The following is a 21222-nucleotide window of genomic DNA, read 5'->3' on the forward strand; positions in this document are numbered from 1 at the left end:
TAGATCAACACTATTGCTTATTCTTCTTATTTGACATCACATTTTAATACATTTATATTTTCTTCCCATTTTTACAGTTTGGTCTTTTTCAGACTTCCTTAACGGGACAGCTCAGCTACAAAGAGTCACCTACCTGCCCTTAGGCTGGCTGCCGTGGCAACACAAGAGTCCCAGCACCACAAGTAAAGTGAGGGCGGCCCCCGGCCAATGGAGGCAGGAGTGACGGTTGCCATGGTAAAGGAAGCTGTACACCCACTGTTCCTGTGAAAACATGACAACGGTAGCGATAGGTGAGGAAAACAATACACAGCGGGTTATGTAAGGAGTTTATCATGTGATGTGTTATTTAATAAATGATCAAGGGACTGTGCTTTCTATAAACAGATGGGAACAAGGCTGCGTGCGTGTGTGTGTGTGTGTGTGTGTGTGTGCGCGTGCGTGTATTCCTGTGCTTTTATCCTTATGAGGGCAAAACATCCTCACAAGGGAGCAATAATAATTTTTTAAAAAAACAACCTCAGATTGGAAGTCATGTGACCTTCATGAGAGAGTTAGAAGGTTTCAATCATCACTTCACAGTAATAATATTTGTATACTTCATGCAACTTTTTTTTTTTCAATGTTTTCCCACACTGTGATGGTGGCAAGCTGAAGACAGTAACAAGCCCGTCTGTAGATGAGGCATTTGCAAAGTACAGAGTATGATCTGTCACCATCTTCTTTTTTCCCTTCTATCTGTAGTTAAGATCAGCCATGCAGGCATACAGTGTCCCATGTGGATCATCACTCCCTACACACCCTCCCTACACAGACATGAGTCTCAGTAAGCGCTTTCTATATTTTACACATGTATTATTGAACATTATAAATCATTACCAGGACAAGCTCCATGTTAACTTATCTGATGATCAGGTGATCATTTCTTTAAGGACACAGTATGGAAAAATATGAGCAGTACTATAAATACTGCTCATGTAGCATCATTCTAATTGTGATATATATATATATATATATATATATATATCACTCACACATATGTACTGGGAATCGGTCCTGATGGGATTACACTCTAGAACAGGGCTGTCAAACTCATTTTCATTCAAGGGCCACACACAGGCCAATTTGATCTCATGTGGGCCAGATCATTAAAAAGATGGAGGAAGGGAAGGGAAGATGGAAGGAAGAAAGGGAGGATGGACAGACTGAAGGAAAGAGAGGAAGGACAGATTGAAGGAAGAAAGGGAAGAAGGAAAGGAAAGGAAGGAAGGAAGGAAGGAAGGAAGGAAGGAAAGATAGATGGAAGAAAGGGAAGAAGGAAGAAAGAAAGGGAGCAAGGACAGATGGAAGGAAGGAAGGAAGGAAGGACAGATGTAAAGAAAGAAGACAGAAAGCAAAGTGGGCCGGATTGGACCCCCTGGCAGGCCGGTTCTGGCCTACGGACCGCATGTTTGACACCCCTGCTCTAGAAGCATATATCTCCCACTTAATACTAAATGTTGCCTCCTGCTGTCACTGCAGCCAAGAAGCTGTTAGCCTTAATGTAGCGTCTGCTAAATGTCTCTTCCTCACCGTCCTGATAGAGTGATGAGTGATCAGTGATCAGTGGTCTGGATACACGAGGCCAGCCTGAACACTCTGACTGTGGGATGCTGCTTACAATTCAGTTAAAGAGACAGTGCATTTCATTTGTTTTTGGGGGGTAGAGATTAAAGCCCCACTGATAGATCCGTGAACCGATATTTACCTCTCACAGATATATATTGGTATCAGCAAACATGTTGTCTGACATTATTTTTTAATATTTAAGTTATATACGCAGCATTTTATGTATATTTGACCCTTTTTTAAATTCAAGTTTAATGAATGCATGTTTATTTGTTTTGTGTGTTTTTTATTCATAGTTAATTCTAATGATGAGTGCACTGATGTCATTTTATACAATAACATTTATTGTTAAACTGTAAAATATCAATGTCCAATACATATCTTTGTCTCAAGTGTTTAATAACCACATTTGAGGGATCTTTGCAAAAATAAAGTGTATTATGTATTATTTTGGATATGTAATATTACCAGCCAACATATCCATATCAGAAGTTTTTATTCTAAAATCTAGTATGGGTAGGGTCCAAGTAAAGATCCAGTGTGGGGGGTGTATGCTGGAGGGGGGGTCAGGGGTTTGATGATGTTAGTTCTCCATGATCACACAAGCTTACTGTATATATGTGGTGTGTGTGTGTGTGTGTGTGTGTGTGTGTGTGTGTGTGTGTGTGTGTGTGTGTGTGTGTGTGTGTGTGTGTGTGTGTGTGTGTACCTGAGCAGAGACTCGTCTGCGTGCGGCTCTCTGGTGCTGCTCCAGCAGGCTGCTCAGCTGATCCCGGAGCTTCTTCAGAGCCTGACCAGTGGACAGTCCCAGAGTCACATCCTCCTCCTGCAGTATCACACACACACACACACACACAGTCATTTATGCTTTTCTATTATCATACACACAGAGGCCAGCTCATGCTATTATATACATACTGCATGGGTCAGATATAAACTTATTAAGACACATACAACACTATCATACATTGATGGTAAGCATTTAATGATAACTGAGCGATGTCAAACAGCCTGTATGTGATCATGTGTCATGTGAAACAGACTGAGATATGCAGCCTAACTCTCACATCATGGTTAAATAAACTGTAGAAAACATAACAACAGACTATGCTGTCAATTTCTTGAAATAACACACAACAACCATTTATTTTCTACATATATACAGTATGCTTTTATTCTGAAAAGAACTGTGTTAGCTCCTTTGTTCATGGATAGTTATAAGAGCAATACAAAGGTTTGTTTAGTGATTCTTTTGGCAGTCATGTTGCTGAACCTGTTCCATGGTCGGACCTTTAGCCTAGCTTTACATGGCTTCCTAACACCAGTCTAACGTTCTTTATTATTACACTGCTAAGTACAATTTATAATAAGAATCATTTGCTTTAAACCCTTGATATGGACTAGACACACAATCCATCCTTACATACGCATTGTTCTGTCTGGATTTTGGGCAGTAAGTTCAACTTGTGTGTTGGGCTTCACTGATTCATCATTTGTGTTTGTGCTTTGAGTGTCAAGGTTTCAAGGTATTCATCACAAACGAGGGTACGATGGAGCATGAGTGCATGGAACACACACACACCTCACATACAAACACACACACACACCTTTGTTTTGGGTTTAGCCAAGCCGGAAAATGCTACGACGCTCACAATGAACATATTAGCGTGCTAACATATTGCTAATTACCAGAAAACCCAAAAAACTCCAGCTAAGACTGATGTAGAATCTCTTTAGTTCTGCAGTTATTTGATCATAAACACAATCACAGTAATGTTTGGGATATTTTCTCTCACTAGGAAGCATGACATGAAATACTCATAAACATACCATCAGAGAGTTGATAAGATAGGTGGATTAACTGACATGCATAGCCATTTCTACATCTATGTTGTTTCATATAGTTTCATATAGTTTCACTCCACCACACAATAACACTTGTTCATTTGCAGGTTTGTATGTGCAGCTGCAGCTTGTGTGATTGGACACGTGCTGAAATGCTGAACTTGAAACCTTACAATGTTTTAAATTATTGATTCATCTATTACTTTCACAATCAATCGTTTGGTCAGGCCTGTTACAATAATTACATTATCGACTCATCATACAATACCATAATTATTCATATTACAACATCTGAAGGTGAAATCAATAAAATCATGCTCTCAAATGGATATACGACGCTCTTTAATAATGATAGGAAAATAGCTCCAGGCCTGTCACAATAATAATGTTATCAATTTATTGTGCAATAACGTCTGTAACATATCTACATCATCATGTCTATATATGGACTTATCATATGATACATGGACATGACTTGATCATTTGTTTGACCTCAGTATTTCCACACTTCACATTAGCAGCTAAGAGGCTATTCATGTCTCATTGGTTAAACAAGTAGTGTCCTCCATTCCTCACTGTGTACTCTGCTGCATTATTATACTATTATATCATTATAGACTGTAGAAGAATTAACTCTGTCCCCAACCATAATGACAGTCTGTGGTTTTACACAAGTGTAGAACCCACTCTCCAATCCCACCCCCCTTACATAATTACTTTACATATTATCATTATATCAGTGGTATAAAATGATCTTCAAATGATAATATTGTTTATTGCGATTATTTCTGAGACATATATCGTCCAATAAAAGTTATAGTGACAGGCCTGAAGATGGCCATCAGTCAACAAACCAAAAATGTTCAGTTCACTGTCACAGAGAACTAAAGAAACCACAAAATATTCATTTAGCAGCTAGCTTGGGTTTTATTTCTTCAAAAATGTCTCAAAAAGATTTCCACCAACAATTAAACTGACAATTGTTTTTACAGTTAATTTATGCCCATCCCAATTTGTCCAACTTATACCCAATGTATGTCTCCATAGATTTAACAGTGCAGAACCCAAAGATATACAGTACAAATAATATAAAAATGAACTTAACAAATGACTTTTTTATGAATACTCTATTAATGAAAAAGGTTCAGTGTTAATCTCACTGCCTCCATTCATTCATTCATTCATTGTGTCCAGCAAACATAACACATGACATATTGTGTTCATATTACAGAGGCCTGGTGCATACGCCGAAGCAGCTACAGAGAGGAAACGGCTATATCTAATGTTAATGGGAACGCAACCTTTTCCCACACTCTATGTCACACTGTGAGGATGTGTGTGTATGCATATGTGTGTGTGTGTGTATCTGCAAAGGCCAGCACATACACACCACGCACAAACACAAACACACACACACACACAGGGTTCAGCTTTCAGGCTCTACATCCCCACACAGCCAGGCTATAAATACCTTCTCATTTCCCCAGTGTAACAAAGCCTCAACACAAAAAAAAAAAAAAAATTCTCCAGACGAACGTAAAAAAAACGCGCAGAGAGAGAGAGAGGAGAAGCCTGAGTGAGCCTGTAACCTGGGAAGCATGTAGACTAACCTTTGATGCTTCACACTGTATTGCACACAGAAGACTTGAATAAGTACAGCAGATGTGACTGAAAGAAGAGACAACTTACGCCGCTCCTCTTCCACAGACAAATCCCCTCTCTCATCTTCAGCACCATGACGACCGTGACTCTGCTCTGCTCTGCCTCTCTTTAAAAAAAAAAAAAATTAAAAATCTCTATCTCTGCTTCTGCTTCTGCTGCTGGGATACGGAGGTGAGAGAGAGGAGGAGGGAGGGGGGGGGGGGGTTGCCGACGTCTTACCGGCAGCTCCGATACGTGCGGAGAATTGTTACATTTCACAAAAGTAGCTGAAGAGATGGAGGAGAGAGAGTTGGTGATGCTGCAAAAAAAACCTCACCCAAAAAATGTTCTCTCCCCTCTCTCTCGTCACTGAGGCTGCAAACAACAGAGTGGGTTTGAGCGCTGCCAGCTGGACTCTGATTCAAAAAAAAACTAGCCGGTCTGGCTGCCTCTCTGGCACCGACCGAGCTTCATTCAGTTCAACGCGGTTCAGCAGCTGGCTGGCCGGGACACCAATGAACAAAATCCCTCACTACAGAGAGTGAAGAGGGTAGGGGAGGGGGAGGAGGGGGGGGCAGACATAGTGAGGGGAGAAAAAGAGGCTCTTTTGATGGGAGGAACAATACCAACCTGGCCTGTGTAACCCTGCCTGGCCCTTTTTTTCTACTTTTGCCAGCTTAGCATATTTTGCAGTGAAGGAGAGATTCATATAAAAAGAGAAAAAAAACTGTTAAGAAATGTTAAGAAGAGAGCTGGATTAAATCATGAGCTCAACATCACTCTAATTACACCTTTTCCTCATATAGTAACTGTATGCTAGAGTGCTAAAATAATCAATTGTTGCACCGTTATAATAAACATAAAACTATAACATTCATAACTGTTTGGAATCATTCACTGAATTTTGGAAAAAGTATCATTATATGTTGATATTATTGCAGTCTTTAAATAATAATATATAAGTCATAATTGTAAGAGCAGAAAGTGACAGCGCTGCATTCAGTGTTTTCAACTGAGTGGGAATTTCTGCTTCTGACTGATGACGTTAGATCTGTAATTTGATTAGTGTGGTATGAGCGTGAGCGGGTGCTAAAAATAGTTTGTTATTCATTATATCTCTTCAATTCCAAGTCTGCTCATTTGCCATTGCTGCAACTGGACCTATAACAGAAGGGAAGCTAAGCTAACGCTAGCTGGACCCTTCCTTCACAGTCTATAAGACAAACACAGTATGAAGCGTAGAGGAGCGGCTGATGAGGTGTTTAATGGATATGAATGAAAAGTAGTGGGAAACCACACTAACATTAGAACCTCAGTGCAGGATGAGTGAGTCCTCCCTAATGCCTGAGCTGCTTTAGTTTGTAATGTTGATAATAGCAGGAGAGGAAAAAAAGGCCATTATGGATCTTTGTATTCATGTTCTTGGGAGTCTGATGTCTTCTGTCAGTGGTGCATCATGGATGTTTTCCAACTTTTGAAGCATTGATTGAAACTCAATCGATGCCATACGTGCACACAAAGTATAGAATAAAATCACTATTGATTCACTTCTGTTAAATCTGATTCCTTAACATAATGAATGAAGGCCTTCCATATATTCTCATATATCTGTTGTTTAGAGTTGAATGTGTGAGCTGTCCTTTCTAATAACACCCAGCTTATCCATTGAGTGGATAAACCTGTCAATCAAGTCTTTTTCCATAACAGTGCAATACATTTTTAGGCATTAAACAAGCTGTGGTCTATAAATAATCTTCTCGGTTAGAATTCTTCCCACAACCTTTTCATCTTTCTGCATTGCTGAAAAATAATGAAACAATGTTCCTCTAGTTTCTGTACATTTGGTGCATACGTCTGGTATGTTTCTGCTGCATGGATACATGGATGTATTTTGACATCATACCATATCTAGGCCTGGGTATCAGTACTGTAATACCTTTAAGGTATCGACCAAAATAAATTGATACCAAGTAGTACTGAAACATCTCCCATCAAACGATACCTGCAATCCATCCTTTTTGTACCCAGAGCTAGTAAATATGACTATTTGTATGGACTTGCTAACAGCCAATCAACACAAGCGTTCTTGGAGTTAATGTGACATGTGATTGGTCCACTGCCACAGCAGCTACAACCTGTAACTACAACCTGTCTGTGGTGGTGAAGTCATGGTGAATTTGAGTTAGTGTGATTAGCAGTTCAGCAGCCAAGATGTCACCTAAACACTCTACAGTGAGTCTACACTGATAATACTGTCTATTCTAAATGACACCTAACCATATCTCTATCATTGTTTCCATAGTAATAATCATGTGTAGCTGGCAAATGTTTTTTTAAATGACAAATAATACCAATGGAAGAGCGGACTACTTTGATTACAAGATGATAATAAGATGTTCTAGTCTGTTCCTTCATCACACACTTTTAGTTCTATATTCCATTAACATTATGACTAAGTGCTCTACAGCGTGTTGAAGATGGTCAATTAAAATGACTTTTTAAGTATTGAGAAGATCTGACAGGAAATGAATCTCTTTGTTTTGCCTACTGAGGATCATAAACTGGTTTTCCACCAATCATAAGGAAGTTCTTCCTGAAAGTGTTGGTATGTAAATACCAGCATATTTCCATTTACATATATCATTTACATGCCTCTACATGAGACTTAGATGCTATTTATACAATTAGAATAATAGTCTAACTGGTTGTAGCCCAACAGTCCAGGTATCAATAAAGTTTACATCCAAAGTTACATTTCAGTTCAGAAAAGACAACAGTGATTAAAACTACACCTATCACAATAATGACATTATTTAACAACATCATCATGTCCATATATGGACTTCCCATTGATCTTTTTTTTAACTCAGTATTGCCACACTTCACATTAGCAGCTAAGAGACTATTCATGTCACATTGGTTAAACAAGTAATGTCCTCTATTCCTCACTGTGTACGTCCTGAGTGGAGACTGTAGAAGAATTAAAGGGAAATAACTCCAACCAACCATATTGACAGTCTGTGTAGCACCCACTCTACAATCCCACCCCCCTTACATTATTATACTATTATATTATCATGATATGAGTGGTATAAAATTATCTTCAAATGACAATAATATTGTTTATCGCAATTATTTCTTAGACAATATACTGTGACAGGCCTAATAAAACCAGAAGAAGCTAACCTCAGCACACACCAACTTTCTTCCATGGCCATGTTCACTAAGCAATAAACACACATCATTAGTCCTGTACAGAAATGTTGCTTTGCAGAGCAGTTCCTCAATTTGAAGCCATCAGAGAAGTCACACTTAAGAACTCATGCATACTATATAACAGTATGTCACTCATATGATCACTACTGCCATTTGAAGGCATCTTTAATCCCATGCAGCTCTTCATACTGCTTTCTTACTAATGCATTTGCAATAAATTACAGTCAAAACAAATATCAAATAGCTCACTTAATCAATCAAAGTTAGGTCAAGTGATTTAAATAGTGAGAGTGTGAGTTGTACTGTACCTCTAAGACTTGTGGGACATACATATCTCCATGCTTTGTGACTGTACTGTTAGTGTTAATGATTATATAACATAACGCAGCACATAGGTGGGAACGCTGAGAATGAAGAGGCTTCTCTGAGCTCGTTGAGCAACAGGTCAGCGGCGTTTCCTACGCACGTTGTGTTGACCGAGCGGCGCCTGCTTGTGAAACGGCCTCTCCTACACATCTATGTTTAACTAGAGAGGTTTGATCTTTTAACCCCTTCCTAACAGCTGATCTGAAGTGATAAAGAGCTGTGAGAGTTTGTGTGGAAAATGTCAATACTGACATGAACATGACCAAGTTGAAACAAGATTACAAAATAAGACTTAAGCTGTAAGCTGAGTTTTATTTTGTATGGTGCTGACTGACTGAGGCTGAATGATACTTGACCATTGTAACAAGTATATGAAAATGATATACTTAATTATTTTGAATTGTTCTTAGTAGTTTGCTGCTCTTAAGGAAGATGGAAACCTTGAAAAACCCATGGATCAATGACGTAAAGCAAGCTGAATTTTAAATATGAAATAAAATAAAAGTTGAGTTTTCTCTAATAATTTTCTATGAATTTAAAATAACTACAATATACTGTAACAACTCAAATCTGTACTGTAAATATTGTTATTGATTTACTTTAACTATTTTAATTCATTGTTATTATGTTGCATCACTTAAACATGCGTAAAATGCATAAAATGAAATGATGACAATAAATAAAGCATGAAAAAAATAAGTATGTAAAGCACATACTACAGAATACAGTAATCCTCTTTATATTCTGCTTGATAACATATTTATTTCTCATATTTACCATCATCAAAGACAAACTGGTTCATTAATGCAGCGTTCCTTCTGACTTCATTCCAAACACACACACACACACACACACACACACAGTATTAAGTCTGTGTCAGTAGAAATAGCTGCCTGTGTTTGACACTATATGGACACATTTAAAAAGAGTAGCTGATGTTTTTTTTTAGTTTAACATTTGAATTTCCCTCTTGGCTTCACCTTCTACATAAGGTTGTTGAGTGTTAATATGTTGCTAGTGAGCATCCTAATAAATATATGATGAATACATAGAGTTGACACTTCTCTCCTGATCTGAGAGGCTCTTCCTGTTCAGTACACATCTCTCCACCTGAGGGACAGAAGCCAATGCTGCGCTAAGCAACCAAACTCACCTGCTTCTTATCCTGCGACTCCATAGCAACCACAGCCACTCCACATGCTCCGCTTCTCAACCGGCCAACCCCGCCAGGCCGAGCCCCGTCGGCGCCGCTCCTCCGCAGTATCCCAATCCGGACGCGGCGAACTCGGGGGTCTCGGGCCGATCCCTCTCAGCCCGCCGCCTGCAGGAGCCGCGGATGGGGCGGTTCGGGTAAGGACGGAGGAAGGTGAAGAAGGCAGGCGGGTGCAGCCTTGGTCCCCCCACCTGGCGACACCACCTGCCCCGCCTCCTCTGCCAGTGTGACAGGAGGCACGCACACAGCTGCAGGACCAGCAGAGGGGAGCAGGGAATTCTGGGATGTGGGGATTTTGGATTTGGAGGGTTAATTGTTGCTCAGGTGCAGGACAGAGATCCTCTTCATAACAGTCATGTAGAGATCTGAGGATAGAAGAGAGATTACATGTGTCAGTTAATAAGCATGTCTCACACCTATAATCCAATATTATACCTTAGAGTTACAACACTGGAAACATTTGACAACTTGTTTTATAATAACTCAACATTTGATCAGTTTTACCTCTCAAGTTTGAATATAATAAGAGTCCATTAATGAGAGTGTAGCACAACTGATTAACACATTATGTTTTACTTCTCACAAACACCAACCAGCTGAACTTGTCTTCCTGTGTTAAGAGGAAGTGTGTAGTAGTGTTTCCGTTTGAACATCACAGTGGGTACACTCATTAATTATTATTTGTACATTATTCTCTAGTTTTTACACCTTTTCTTAAACTATTTATTTTGCCCTGTGTGATGTGTATGTTGTCCGTCCTATTGGTTGGTTTTATTGTTGGTTTCTGGTTTATTGCCCGTGAGCACTTGTTTCAGATGTAGCACTCCAAATCTGGTTGTATATTTCTTGTACGATGACAATAAAGGCTTTCTATTCTTTTTTATTTCTGCTCTGTGATTTTAGTAGGGATGCATCAATTGTGAAATCCGGGGTCGATACCGTTTTTTTAAAATGTGTTTGTTTGTTTGTTGATGATGATGTTATTATGTTTTGTTGTTATTTATTCCAGAGGGAAACAAAGAAATCATATAAAAAATACTGAATTGATATGTAATGCAGCTTCCTCCTTTGCTTCCTTTCTTTACAATTTCTACAATAACAACAGTTTAGTTATACATATATGTTTTACTATAATATCTGCTGAGTATAATATAATACAGTAGCCACATGGCACAGCCCCCCCCCCCCCCCCCCCCCATTAGTGTGCAGTATTTTTACACATACAAAAGGGGCATATGACTGAAATCTGATATCCTGATATAGGTCATTTCATATCGTGATAACAGCTATCCAAATATAGCTCATTTTAAGTCAGTGTATAACTAGTTGGTCAACTACTTATCGTTGCGTCTCAATGACAAATAATACAGCTAAATATTTTTTAAAAATGTATCTCATCACATGATATATCTCATCACATGATATCATCGTATGGCACAGCCCTAATACAAAGAATATGACTCATGTTTAATTAAGACATTTGTTTTTGTTTCTTTTTAACATGGCCAAACCAGTTGGAGCTGCTTCATTAACGTTAGCTTTAATGCTGTGATGCTGCATGGTGTTGGGGCTACAGTGAGTGCGCCCAGATGTTAGCATAATAACTCTATTGAAAAAGCAGACCAAGGCCCCCCAATCTACTGACACACCAGGCCCGCTCGCTCTGACCACATAAGCAGCTTCCTCTGGCACAAAAACCCCTCTGAACTCCAGAGTCAGCAGTCTCCATTGGCAGACAGTTGACAACGCTCGCGCCAAACACAGGAGAAAAGAGACTGACAGAGTGAAGGGTGAGAGGGTGCACTGACTGCAAAATAAGAAACATTAACCCCCCCCAAAAAAACAGAGTGGTGGAGTGTAATCCTAAATAATGGATGAACATGCTGTGTATTGTTTGTAGAAGGGCTTTCAGTCAAACATTAGTGACAGACTGACTTTATGCTGGGAAAAAGCTTTAAGTTGTGCCTGTCACTCACAAGTCTAAATCTAGTCCCGGGAGAAGTTCCGGGTTAGGATGTGAATGATCCTCAGCTTAACTCTCACTTTACCTGGGAAAAACTGATCTTAGGTTAATGTTACGAGGCAAAGCAGGTGATGCCAGAAGAACTGGTTGTGGTTAACGTAAGATTGGGGTCAGGTGGGTCCGGACCAGTGGGTGGGGTTAGGGATAAGGTTAAGGTTAAGGTAAGGGGGAACAGACTTCGACACCATACTGAACCTGACAACAGATGTTCGACAAGACTGTTCCAAAATGAGCCAATACAAGTGAACTTAGCGAGCTAATTATTGTACAAAATAAAAATGTGAAATAAAAAGCAGAAATTGCCTTAAACTTGATGTTTACACTTGACTCTATTATAAATACTTAGCTGATGTCTAACAAGTTTGCACAACTACAGTTGACAATAAGGCACAGCTTCCTATACGACTAGTGCTACCACATCAGACCAAGTTCCTGTTTTTTTGCTTGCCACCTGCTGATCTACCATACTGCTCAAGTTGCTAAAGGGTTAACCTAACAGGACCAGGCTCACTGACAGTGGATTGACATTTAATGTGGATTGGCCATTGTCATTATAGTGACAATCTCTGCCTTTACTTAACAGAGGATGGAGAGAGAGAATTATTGATCCCAATGAAAAATGTATTTTGCTGTAATTAATACTGAAACACTACTTAGTGTTAACTGACTGTAGCTGGCTTTGATTTTATTTACTGTGTAGATTTGTTAAGTGTTTTGTATTTATTTATATATGTTAAAACTGAGTTATCATTTGAACCCTTGCTATATTAAAGCCATTAATTAGACTATTATTGTACACCATCGGTTTGTGTACCTTTTTTAAAATATCGGCACCGGTACTGTTCTAGAAGCTGTAATATATCGGGATAAAACCGAGGTGATATCAAAACCGAGCAACATATATCGTATCAAAGCACAAGTATTATACTCATAACTCATCCATTACACTATACATCTGTGATGTTGCCTTCACTGACCGCTAAATTAGAGGCGAAACCTCGTAGCACATGTTTTTAAACCTTTAACAAATATACATTAGTCAGTGCGACACGACGGCACCACTGCATATCCGTTTCAAAATAAATCACATTTACACTAGTTCATTAGTACTGTTGCTTCATTTAAAACTACGTTGTTATTTCTGAGAATTAAGACTGCAGGAAATTCATTAAGGCAGTGCCACATTTCAAAAGACGACAATAAGAAGTCGTGTTGAACGTTAACAACAATATAGCATGACATGTTTAATGACAGGCGGAAAGTACACATGTAGACAACAATTAGTTCAACAATGTAAACGCGTTTCAGTTGTAGCTGATGCTGCCGTCCTCTCCGGACAGCGGCGCGGCTAGATGTCAAACGCAGATGCTAACAGAACCGAGGCTTCCACCTAACGTTAACTACGCAACAACACAGCCAATAGACATATACAGCAGAAGTCTGAGAACTTACCTTCCGTTATTTTTAGGTCGCTGTTGATATCCTTATGAATGTGTGCTTTTCTACCGAGTGCAACGGTAGTTATGTGTCTTTACTGTATAGCAGCAGCCATGTTGGGTTGCGTTCTGCCTGGAAGAAGCAATAGTGTGATATTATTGGACGGCGCAAGAGTACCCTCTCCTTTGATTGGCTGGGCTCTGAGTGGGCGGTAGATTTTCTAAGATTGTTTGTGGTTCTATTTTGAAATAGGAAACCTCACGTTTACTGAGGAGTAGCTACCGACCCGCGACGCTCAAATGTTTCTGAATATTGAGTTATAATAGCTATAACACTATTCACCAAATAATGCAATTACAATGAGAATGGCTGTAAAAAAAAATAAATAAAATACAGCTTTTACAAAATGTTATAAACTGTCATACACCACGAAGTAGGTTCCCGTTGCCTGGTTGTTACTCATCAGCTTTTAAGTATTACAACATTTCACATAGTTAACAATTTACATCTTACAGATTATTGTATTGTCAAACTAAAATCCAGGAAGTTATGGTGATGCTGTTCAGGGTGTGATCAAATCTAGAGTAGGAAATTGAATGGTTGTGAGCCATAGGGACGTAATTCCAGTAATTCCTGTATGTTTTACCTGGTGATCCTAATGCCCAGTTTCACCTGAATGCAGCACTATAAGGAAATAGCCTACTGCAAATGATTGATTTATTGAAATTTAAGTTTAGGGGAAGTATTAAACGTTTGTACTTTAATAAGAGAAAACAACATTACTTTAATTAAACAAAGATGTCTTGCCTCTGAAGGAGAGAGGATGATATCCTTCCCAACAGTGTGCTCTACAATATATAATATGAGAATGTATCAAATCTAACACAACAACATTCAAAGACTAAGTACAAACAACAGAAGAGATCTTTAGTGCAATTTTTGGTGCACAATGTTGGTTTACACTCATAGGGGCCATTTTCCTCCATAATGACAACTTTGAACACTTTTAAAGGACAGGTTCTCAATGTTTTAAGTCTTTCTTAAATCAACAGTCAGGTGCTCATATAAATAGTGAAAGAGGTTTTCCTCTCTGTAATCATTCCTCCTGTTCATACTGACTATTAAAAGATCTCCTTCTAATGTGCTTTCAGTGGAAGTGATGGAGGACTAAATCCACAGTGTGTCCACACACTCATTTCAAAGTCTCTGATCAGCTTCTATTGAGCTTCATCAGTGTGAGTTAGTCATATCAATGATATCTGACACATTTACTGTGTTTTTAGCATCAAATTCCCTCTTAGTGTTTCCCTGTTGAGCTGTGGTGGAAGTATAGTAACAAAAAGACTTTGGTACATAAACACTGTAACGTTGAAACATAGAAGATGAAGATTTGACTCATTTGGACGCTGAAGCTTCATATTAGCTTCAGATCAACTTTTAAATCCATGTTTACACAGAAGGAGGACTGTGGATTTTGTCCTGCATCATCCCCAAAGATCTTCTAATGGTCAGTATGAACAGGAGGAATGATTATAAGAAAAACTCAGTTTCATTTGGGCTTCTCACTGTTGATCCTGATTCTGTCCTTTATGTATATATACGTTGTAAGTACATGTTTCTAATTAACTTTTTGTATTTAACTTGAGTAAAATCTTAATTCCTGGACTATTTTTGCCACTTTTACTTAAAAAAAGGTGTAAATACTTCTTCCACCTCTGCTTACTTGGGATAATCCTACTTATAGTAAAGCTGTAGGAAGGAAAGACAAAGAACAACATCAGTTAATGTTCTCTAGACAGACTGACAGAATTCAGTTTTTAACCAGCATTGTGACTCAAGTTAACATGATGCAAGTTAAAATGTATGAGAGCAAAGCAGGAGAAAGTGAACAATAACTTGAGATTGTGTGTGTGTGTGTGTGTGTGTCTGTGTGTGTGTGTGTCTGCTGCTGCTGACAGATGATAGTGACAGTGTGTGTGTGGTACAGCTCCACAGAGAGATCACTGCAGACAGAAATCCTCAGCATGGTGTAAATAACTCTGGTGTCCTTGAGAATGACAGATCTGAATACCTGCACACATCTGACTCTTTGATTTATGTTGAGCATGTCTACTTTAAACTTTAAAGGGCTGGGCTCATCAACATATATAAGCCTAATATTTAACATGTAGGCACTTCGAGTGAATATATAAATCCCTTTTGAATGACTTTAGTTTAACCTCACTATTGGTGTAATAGTGTTTCCACATAGTTCTGTGTACTTTTACTCTGGAGCTGATTTTCATGCTTTACCTTTTATTCAATATTACAGCAAACAGTGATATTTTAGACTTTGTATCAATAGTTTGTGTTTGTCTGTTTCCTGTTTCAACATGTCAACGTGTCTGTGCACAAAGCCAGGTTCATAAAGAAATGGTTTCCTAGTTTTGTGTAGCAGAACAGAACGTCACTGGCCTACATAGAACAATGACCTCAACCTCATCCAACAACCCTGAACAGCTGGAACACTGACTTCAAGCCAGACCTCATCACCAAGGCTGCTTATCAACCAAACACCTCCAGAGGATTTACTAAGGATCAACTGGTTTATTCTAATTTACTGAAAAAGTTGGGAGTGCACACCATTAATGAAGTGATATAGAAGAGGTGAGGATATGATGAGGGAGGCTTTTATTGTATAGGACCTGTGTCAAAATCAAGTTTGAAGATCTTCATTATTTCACTTGTGTGCTTAAATACTGCAATAATATATAATAATCATGGCTGGATCTACCATACAGGCATTCTGGGTAAGTTCCCAGGGAGCTTTGAGCAGGAAGGGGTCCTCAAGGATAGGAGAAAAAAATATATAATATGGAGTTACAAGGTTTTCATTCAGCAGCGTTATCCAATCGTAATAAAATAAAAGATGCCTGGGTGACATGAGCTTCAGTGTCCAGGGGCCCCTAAGGGTTCTATCATACCTTCATAGAGGCTCTATGTTCAGTTTTTATTGAACTGATTCAACTTAATACTGATTTTGGAGGTTTTAGTTTGTGGTGATGTTGAATTATATCAGACAGATGTTTGACCTCTCATTGATATAAATGGGGTGGATGAAAGATTGGAACATCTGTCAGTATAAAGGGATAATATGTGATAGCGTCATAAACTACAACCTCCACAATAACATACATAACAAACAATTTCAACATGATATAATAACTTCAATAGTGTGATATTAGTGAATGGGAGTGAATCGTTGCAGCCAGATGCCTAAAAACCAATGATGAATGGTTTCTGAATGAGATTTAAAACCATCACCTATGTGTGAAGCATTCATATAGTTAGATTGGGTGTCCAGTATTTAGTATGTAGAAATGGCAAAACTGGATAAAACAGCTGTACCCAACACATCCATCTGTCATAGGCATGTATAAAGACTCACTTCAACTAATGAGTTTATTAATGAATGTTAATAAATGAATGGATCAGTTATAAGTTATGTCTAAGAACAACTTGTGATTGGCAGCATAGGAAAAATCTCAAAGAACACACATTCATTTGACATAAACAATCATAATTCAAGGTCCACTTATTAATTTTCACCACATCTCATGGTCTTCCTCAGCAGATGGAGTATAGCTATAAGTATTATCATTACCTAATATCCTCATATCTAACACATCCACCAACAAGAAACAACTCATATAATGCATGAAGTGTGTGTGTGTGTGTGTGTGTGTGTGTGTGTGTGTGTGTGTGTGTGTGTGTGTGTGTGTGTGTGTGTGTGTGTGTGTGTTCTGTTCACATTTTATAACAAAGCAAGTTGAGTATGAACAACAACTCTGAGTCAGCTAAGCATTAACCTGCACTTGATTTTGATTGTGGTGGTCTTTACCACACACACACACACACACACACACACACACACACACACACACACAAGCCAAAGCTGTCCTCTAACCTTCAGGCTGAGTCAGTGAAGTGAGGTCAGGTTGCCTCCACAGTGTAATTTCACACTGTGTTTAAATCAATAGCTGTCAGCTCTGCCTTCCAACTGGAGAGAGAGAGAGAGAGAGAGAGAGAGAGAGAGAGAGAGAGAGAGAGAGAGAGAGAGAGAGAGTCCTGCTTGTGAAAAGATGTGCTTGTATGTTGTGAGTAAAACATAATATGCATTTATACCATGAATTTGACACAAAGTTACACAAATGCAACCTGTAATTGAACCAACCTCACTAAGTTAATTTTTAAAAATCATTGTTTAGAAAAAGTATTTGGAGATTTTAAATATGTTTATGGGGCAAAAATATGATATGCAAAGTACACAAGGTGAGTAATATCACCACTGCCCCCCCCCCCCCCCCCCATCATGTTTAAATGTCTTTTTATTTTGCCATCTTTTATGATAAATTGGTCTTGCCTTCCTAGAGGTGAACAGAAAACGATGGTGAGTTTGAACAGTATTTTGTCAACCTGAGAACTCTTCAGAATGTTCTAAAGAGACCATTTTAAAGTAAACTTCCAATTTTCTATGTCAAAAGGGAAGAATGTGTGAAGAATAAAAATCATTTATAAAGCAACTGTTAACTATAAAATTCTTTCTCAGGTTCTCAATGTAATGCTTAGTCACATGTATGCTCAGAGAGGATGAAAGGATTTACCCTGCAGCTCACTGTTCAACCAACCTACAACTCACATGACATTAACAAGTGGAATCCAACTACTGAAAGAGACAATAGACTGAGTGAAAGATGATTTGACTCCATTATTCTGCAGTGGAACAGTGCAGAAACACAGTAAACTGTACTGTTAATGCTGCAGTGCTGCCCCCTACTGGTGAACAACTGTGTTATCTCATATTTTCAGTTTTGGACATTAATTTTAGTACAAGAACCACATACAGCCCAATTTGATCTCAAGTGGGCCAGACCAGTAAAACCATTGCATAATAACCTACAAATAATATATAATATATATTATAACTTTACTATAGTAAACCATTTATGTATTTCATAAAAATGAGTGGAATTTCAACTTTATGTCTCATTATGTATTTTGCACAGAAGCTGCTGATTGACAACATTTTGACAACGTTTATTTTTATATATATGAATGGTTTAAATACACGGTCGCCCATAAAGTTGGAATAATTTTGTTTTCAGACACATTCCTCTTTTTATTTTCTATTCATACACATCAGTAATCCCCTTTGACCAGGTGCAATGAGAATGATCAATACATTTTTTTTAGAATATATACACTTTATCTATCAAGAATAAATCACATTGTCACAATCATTTCATGAGAAGAAGTAAAAAAATATTTTATTCCAACGTTATGGGCGACCGTGTATGACCACAGTATGTATTCTGGTCAGGGAGGAAAAACCTCTGAAGCAACAGAAAAATTGTTATCTACAAATTTGGGGCGGCTGTGGCTCAGGAGGCAGAGCAGCCATCCACCAATTAGAAGATTGGCAGTTTGATTCCTGACTCCTCCAGTCCACATGTTGATGTGTCCTTGGGCAAGACACTTAACCCCAAATTGCTCGGTTGCCGTGCCAATGGTGTATGAATGGCTAGTTTCACCCTGTGTGGTAGCTCCTGTCATCAGTATATGAATGAGATGTAATGTAAAAGCACTTTGAATGGTCATAACAACTACAAACGCACCATATAACTACACTCCATTTACCATTATCCAGTGGGCCAGATTGGACCCCTTGACGGGCTGATTCTGGATGTTTGCTACCCCTGGTCTAGAGGCCTGGCCAGTAGATACCAGAGGAGATACACTTGAAGCAGATTGGCATGATATGCTTAAAAGGTGCAACAAAATACAATCAATACAAGAGTTAAATGATTGCAGTCCAGATGTTTGATGCTAACTTACATCACACCAATCACTTCCCCTGATATTCAAGATATTTGTTGTCGTACAATTTATGAAAATATGGAAACTTTTCTTAGAACTTTTAGAAGATGAGAACATCCTGTCATGCATGTCATCACTACTGCTGCTTTTATTTCCTTCTGTATACCTTTGTTTCATGATGATATCATGGTTTATTTAACTACTTGTGTGTACATCAAACCTTAGATTTTACATGGCTCTCCTTTTCATTTTTTATTATTTTTTGAATGTATGTAAAAATCTTAATAAAATATTGTTTGAAAAAAGAAAAAAAAATCATAAAAAGTAATCACTCATTAAACACGAGATTTCATTAATCAACATCTTTCTTTAATGTTTATAAATTATTCACTTATATTACAGGATATCATTATAACAAATAATTAAAACTTTACATTTCATGTGTGGTGTCTCAGAAATTTTAATGCACAAAAAGAACAGATTCAAGGTGTTGATTCATATTATAACAACTGGTGGTATTACTGGTATTCATAATCACTCCTGTATTCATTAATATTGTTAATGATCACGACTGAACATGATATAATATCAGCATGTTGTGTGCATGTATTCATGTTATTCTTCAGTCCATTTCATCAATGACTCACTGTTCAACAAGTTACAAACAAAGACATAAGATAAATTAACAAAAATGTTTCACACCAAAGTCATGGTCAACAGTCATTAAAGAGTAAGTACTGTACAAGGCAAAACTTAAGACTGTTAACCTCTGGAAGGAATCAGCTGAACAGATTTCTAATATGATGACCTCAGTCACACAGGAACCAGATAGAGCTCCAGTAGGGGACGAGTAGACAATGTGTTTGTTGTTGTGTTTTTTTCCTCCCTGTTTGTTTTGAGACCGCTGGGTGGGCGCATGGGGAGGGGGGAGGGGGGTTGCTTATCTTGTTCGGTGTATAGGTGTTTTTTCCTTGTTTCTTTTTTCTCTAAAGGCACCATTTGATGAGTACTCTGCACACTTTACTTTGTAAACACCTGTTTTCTTACACATATATAATGAGCAAAGTGTACGCTTTTGTTTGAATGGCCTACATGGTGTCAATAAAAAGTTGATCACAAAAAAAAAAGAGTAAGTACTGTGTGTGTGTGTGTGTGTGTGTGTGTGTGTGTGTGTGTGTGTGTGTATGTGTGTGTGTGCGTGTATGTGTATGTGTGTGTGTGTGTGTGTGTGTGTGTGTGTGTGTGTGTGTGTGTGTATGTGTGTGTGTGTGTGTGTCTGTGTGTGTGTGTGTGTGTGTGTGTGTGTGTGTGTGTGTGTGTATGTGTGTGTGTGTGTGTGTCTGTGTGTGTGTGTGTGTGTGTGTGTATGTGTGTATGTGTATGTGTGTGTGTGTGTGTGTGTGTGTGTCTGTGTGTGTGTGTGTGTGTGTGTGTATGTGTGTATGTGTATGTGTGTGTGTGTGTGTGTGTGTGTGTGTGTGTGTGTGTGTGTGTGTGTGTGTGTCTGTGTGTGTGTGTGGACTAGTGATTTGAAATGGAGCTGGAGACTGATGGTCGGACTACTTCTTCCATTATCAGAGCGAGGGTGTGGCACACCTGCTTGGCCTGAATGGGACAAAGATCAAACAGATTATTAGTCAAATGCATTCACTTCCTTAGTGTCTGAGGTTCCAAAGACCATATGTAGTAAACTTTTATAGACCCTCATTTATAATGACATCAGGACAATTACAAAGACAGAAAACGACAAAAACAACAACAATGAAATCAAAAGAGAAAAAATACAAAAATAAACATAAATAAATAAATAGATAAAATACAATACAATTATACAAAGCAATTAGTAGATGTTGAGATGTTTAATTTAAAATAATTGAAACGTCCAAAAGGTGAATGTGTGTATATGTGTAAAAATATGATGTGGTATCTATGTAAAAAACTGTGATTTGGTATAAGTAAAATATGAATTGCGAAATCAACCTTTTTCTTTCAAATACTTTAATTTAAAGGAGCAATCTGT

General features: G+C 38.3%; 2 protein-coding genes across 3 annotated transcripts in view; both read right to left on the reverse strand.

The window, feature by feature from the left end:
- Positions 1-13467, reverse strand: part of tmem94 (transmembrane protein 94) — a 37199-nt gene extending 23732 nt beyond the window's left edge. For both annotated transcript variants that reach the window (XM_053341148.1, XM_053341147.1), the window contains exons 1-4: positions 13362-13467; positions 9827-10251; positions 2315-2431; positions 134-261 (exon numbers count right to left, since the gene is read on the reverse strand). In XM_053341148.1, the coding sequence (XP_053197123.1) occupies positions 134-261; positions 2315-2431; positions 9827-9850 (269 nt within the window). In that variant the 5' untranslated portion in view covers positions 9851-10251; positions 13362-13467. The remainder of the gene's footprint in view (positions 1-133; positions 262-2314; positions 2432-9826; positions 10252-13361) is intronic.
- A 7233-nt stretch (positions 13468-20700) lies between these two features.
- Positions 20701-21222, reverse strand: part of myo15b (myosin XVB) — a 50430-nt gene continuing 49908 nt past the window's right edge. Inside the window, exon 67 of the mRNA XM_053341132.1 lies at positions 20701-20807. Coding sequence (XP_053197107.1) covers positions 20724-20807 — 84 coding nt within the window. The 3' untranslated portion in view covers positions 20701-20723. The remainder of the gene's footprint in view (positions 20808-21222) is intronic.

The sequence above is a fragment of the Scomber japonicus genome, chromosome 20 (genome assembly GCF_027409825.1).
Source record: "Scomber japonicus isolate fScoJap1 chromosome 20, fScoJap1.pri, whole genome shotgun sequence".
Lineage (NCBI taxonomy): Eukaryota > Metazoa > Chordata > Actinopteri > Scombriformes > Scombridae > Scomber > Scomber japonicus.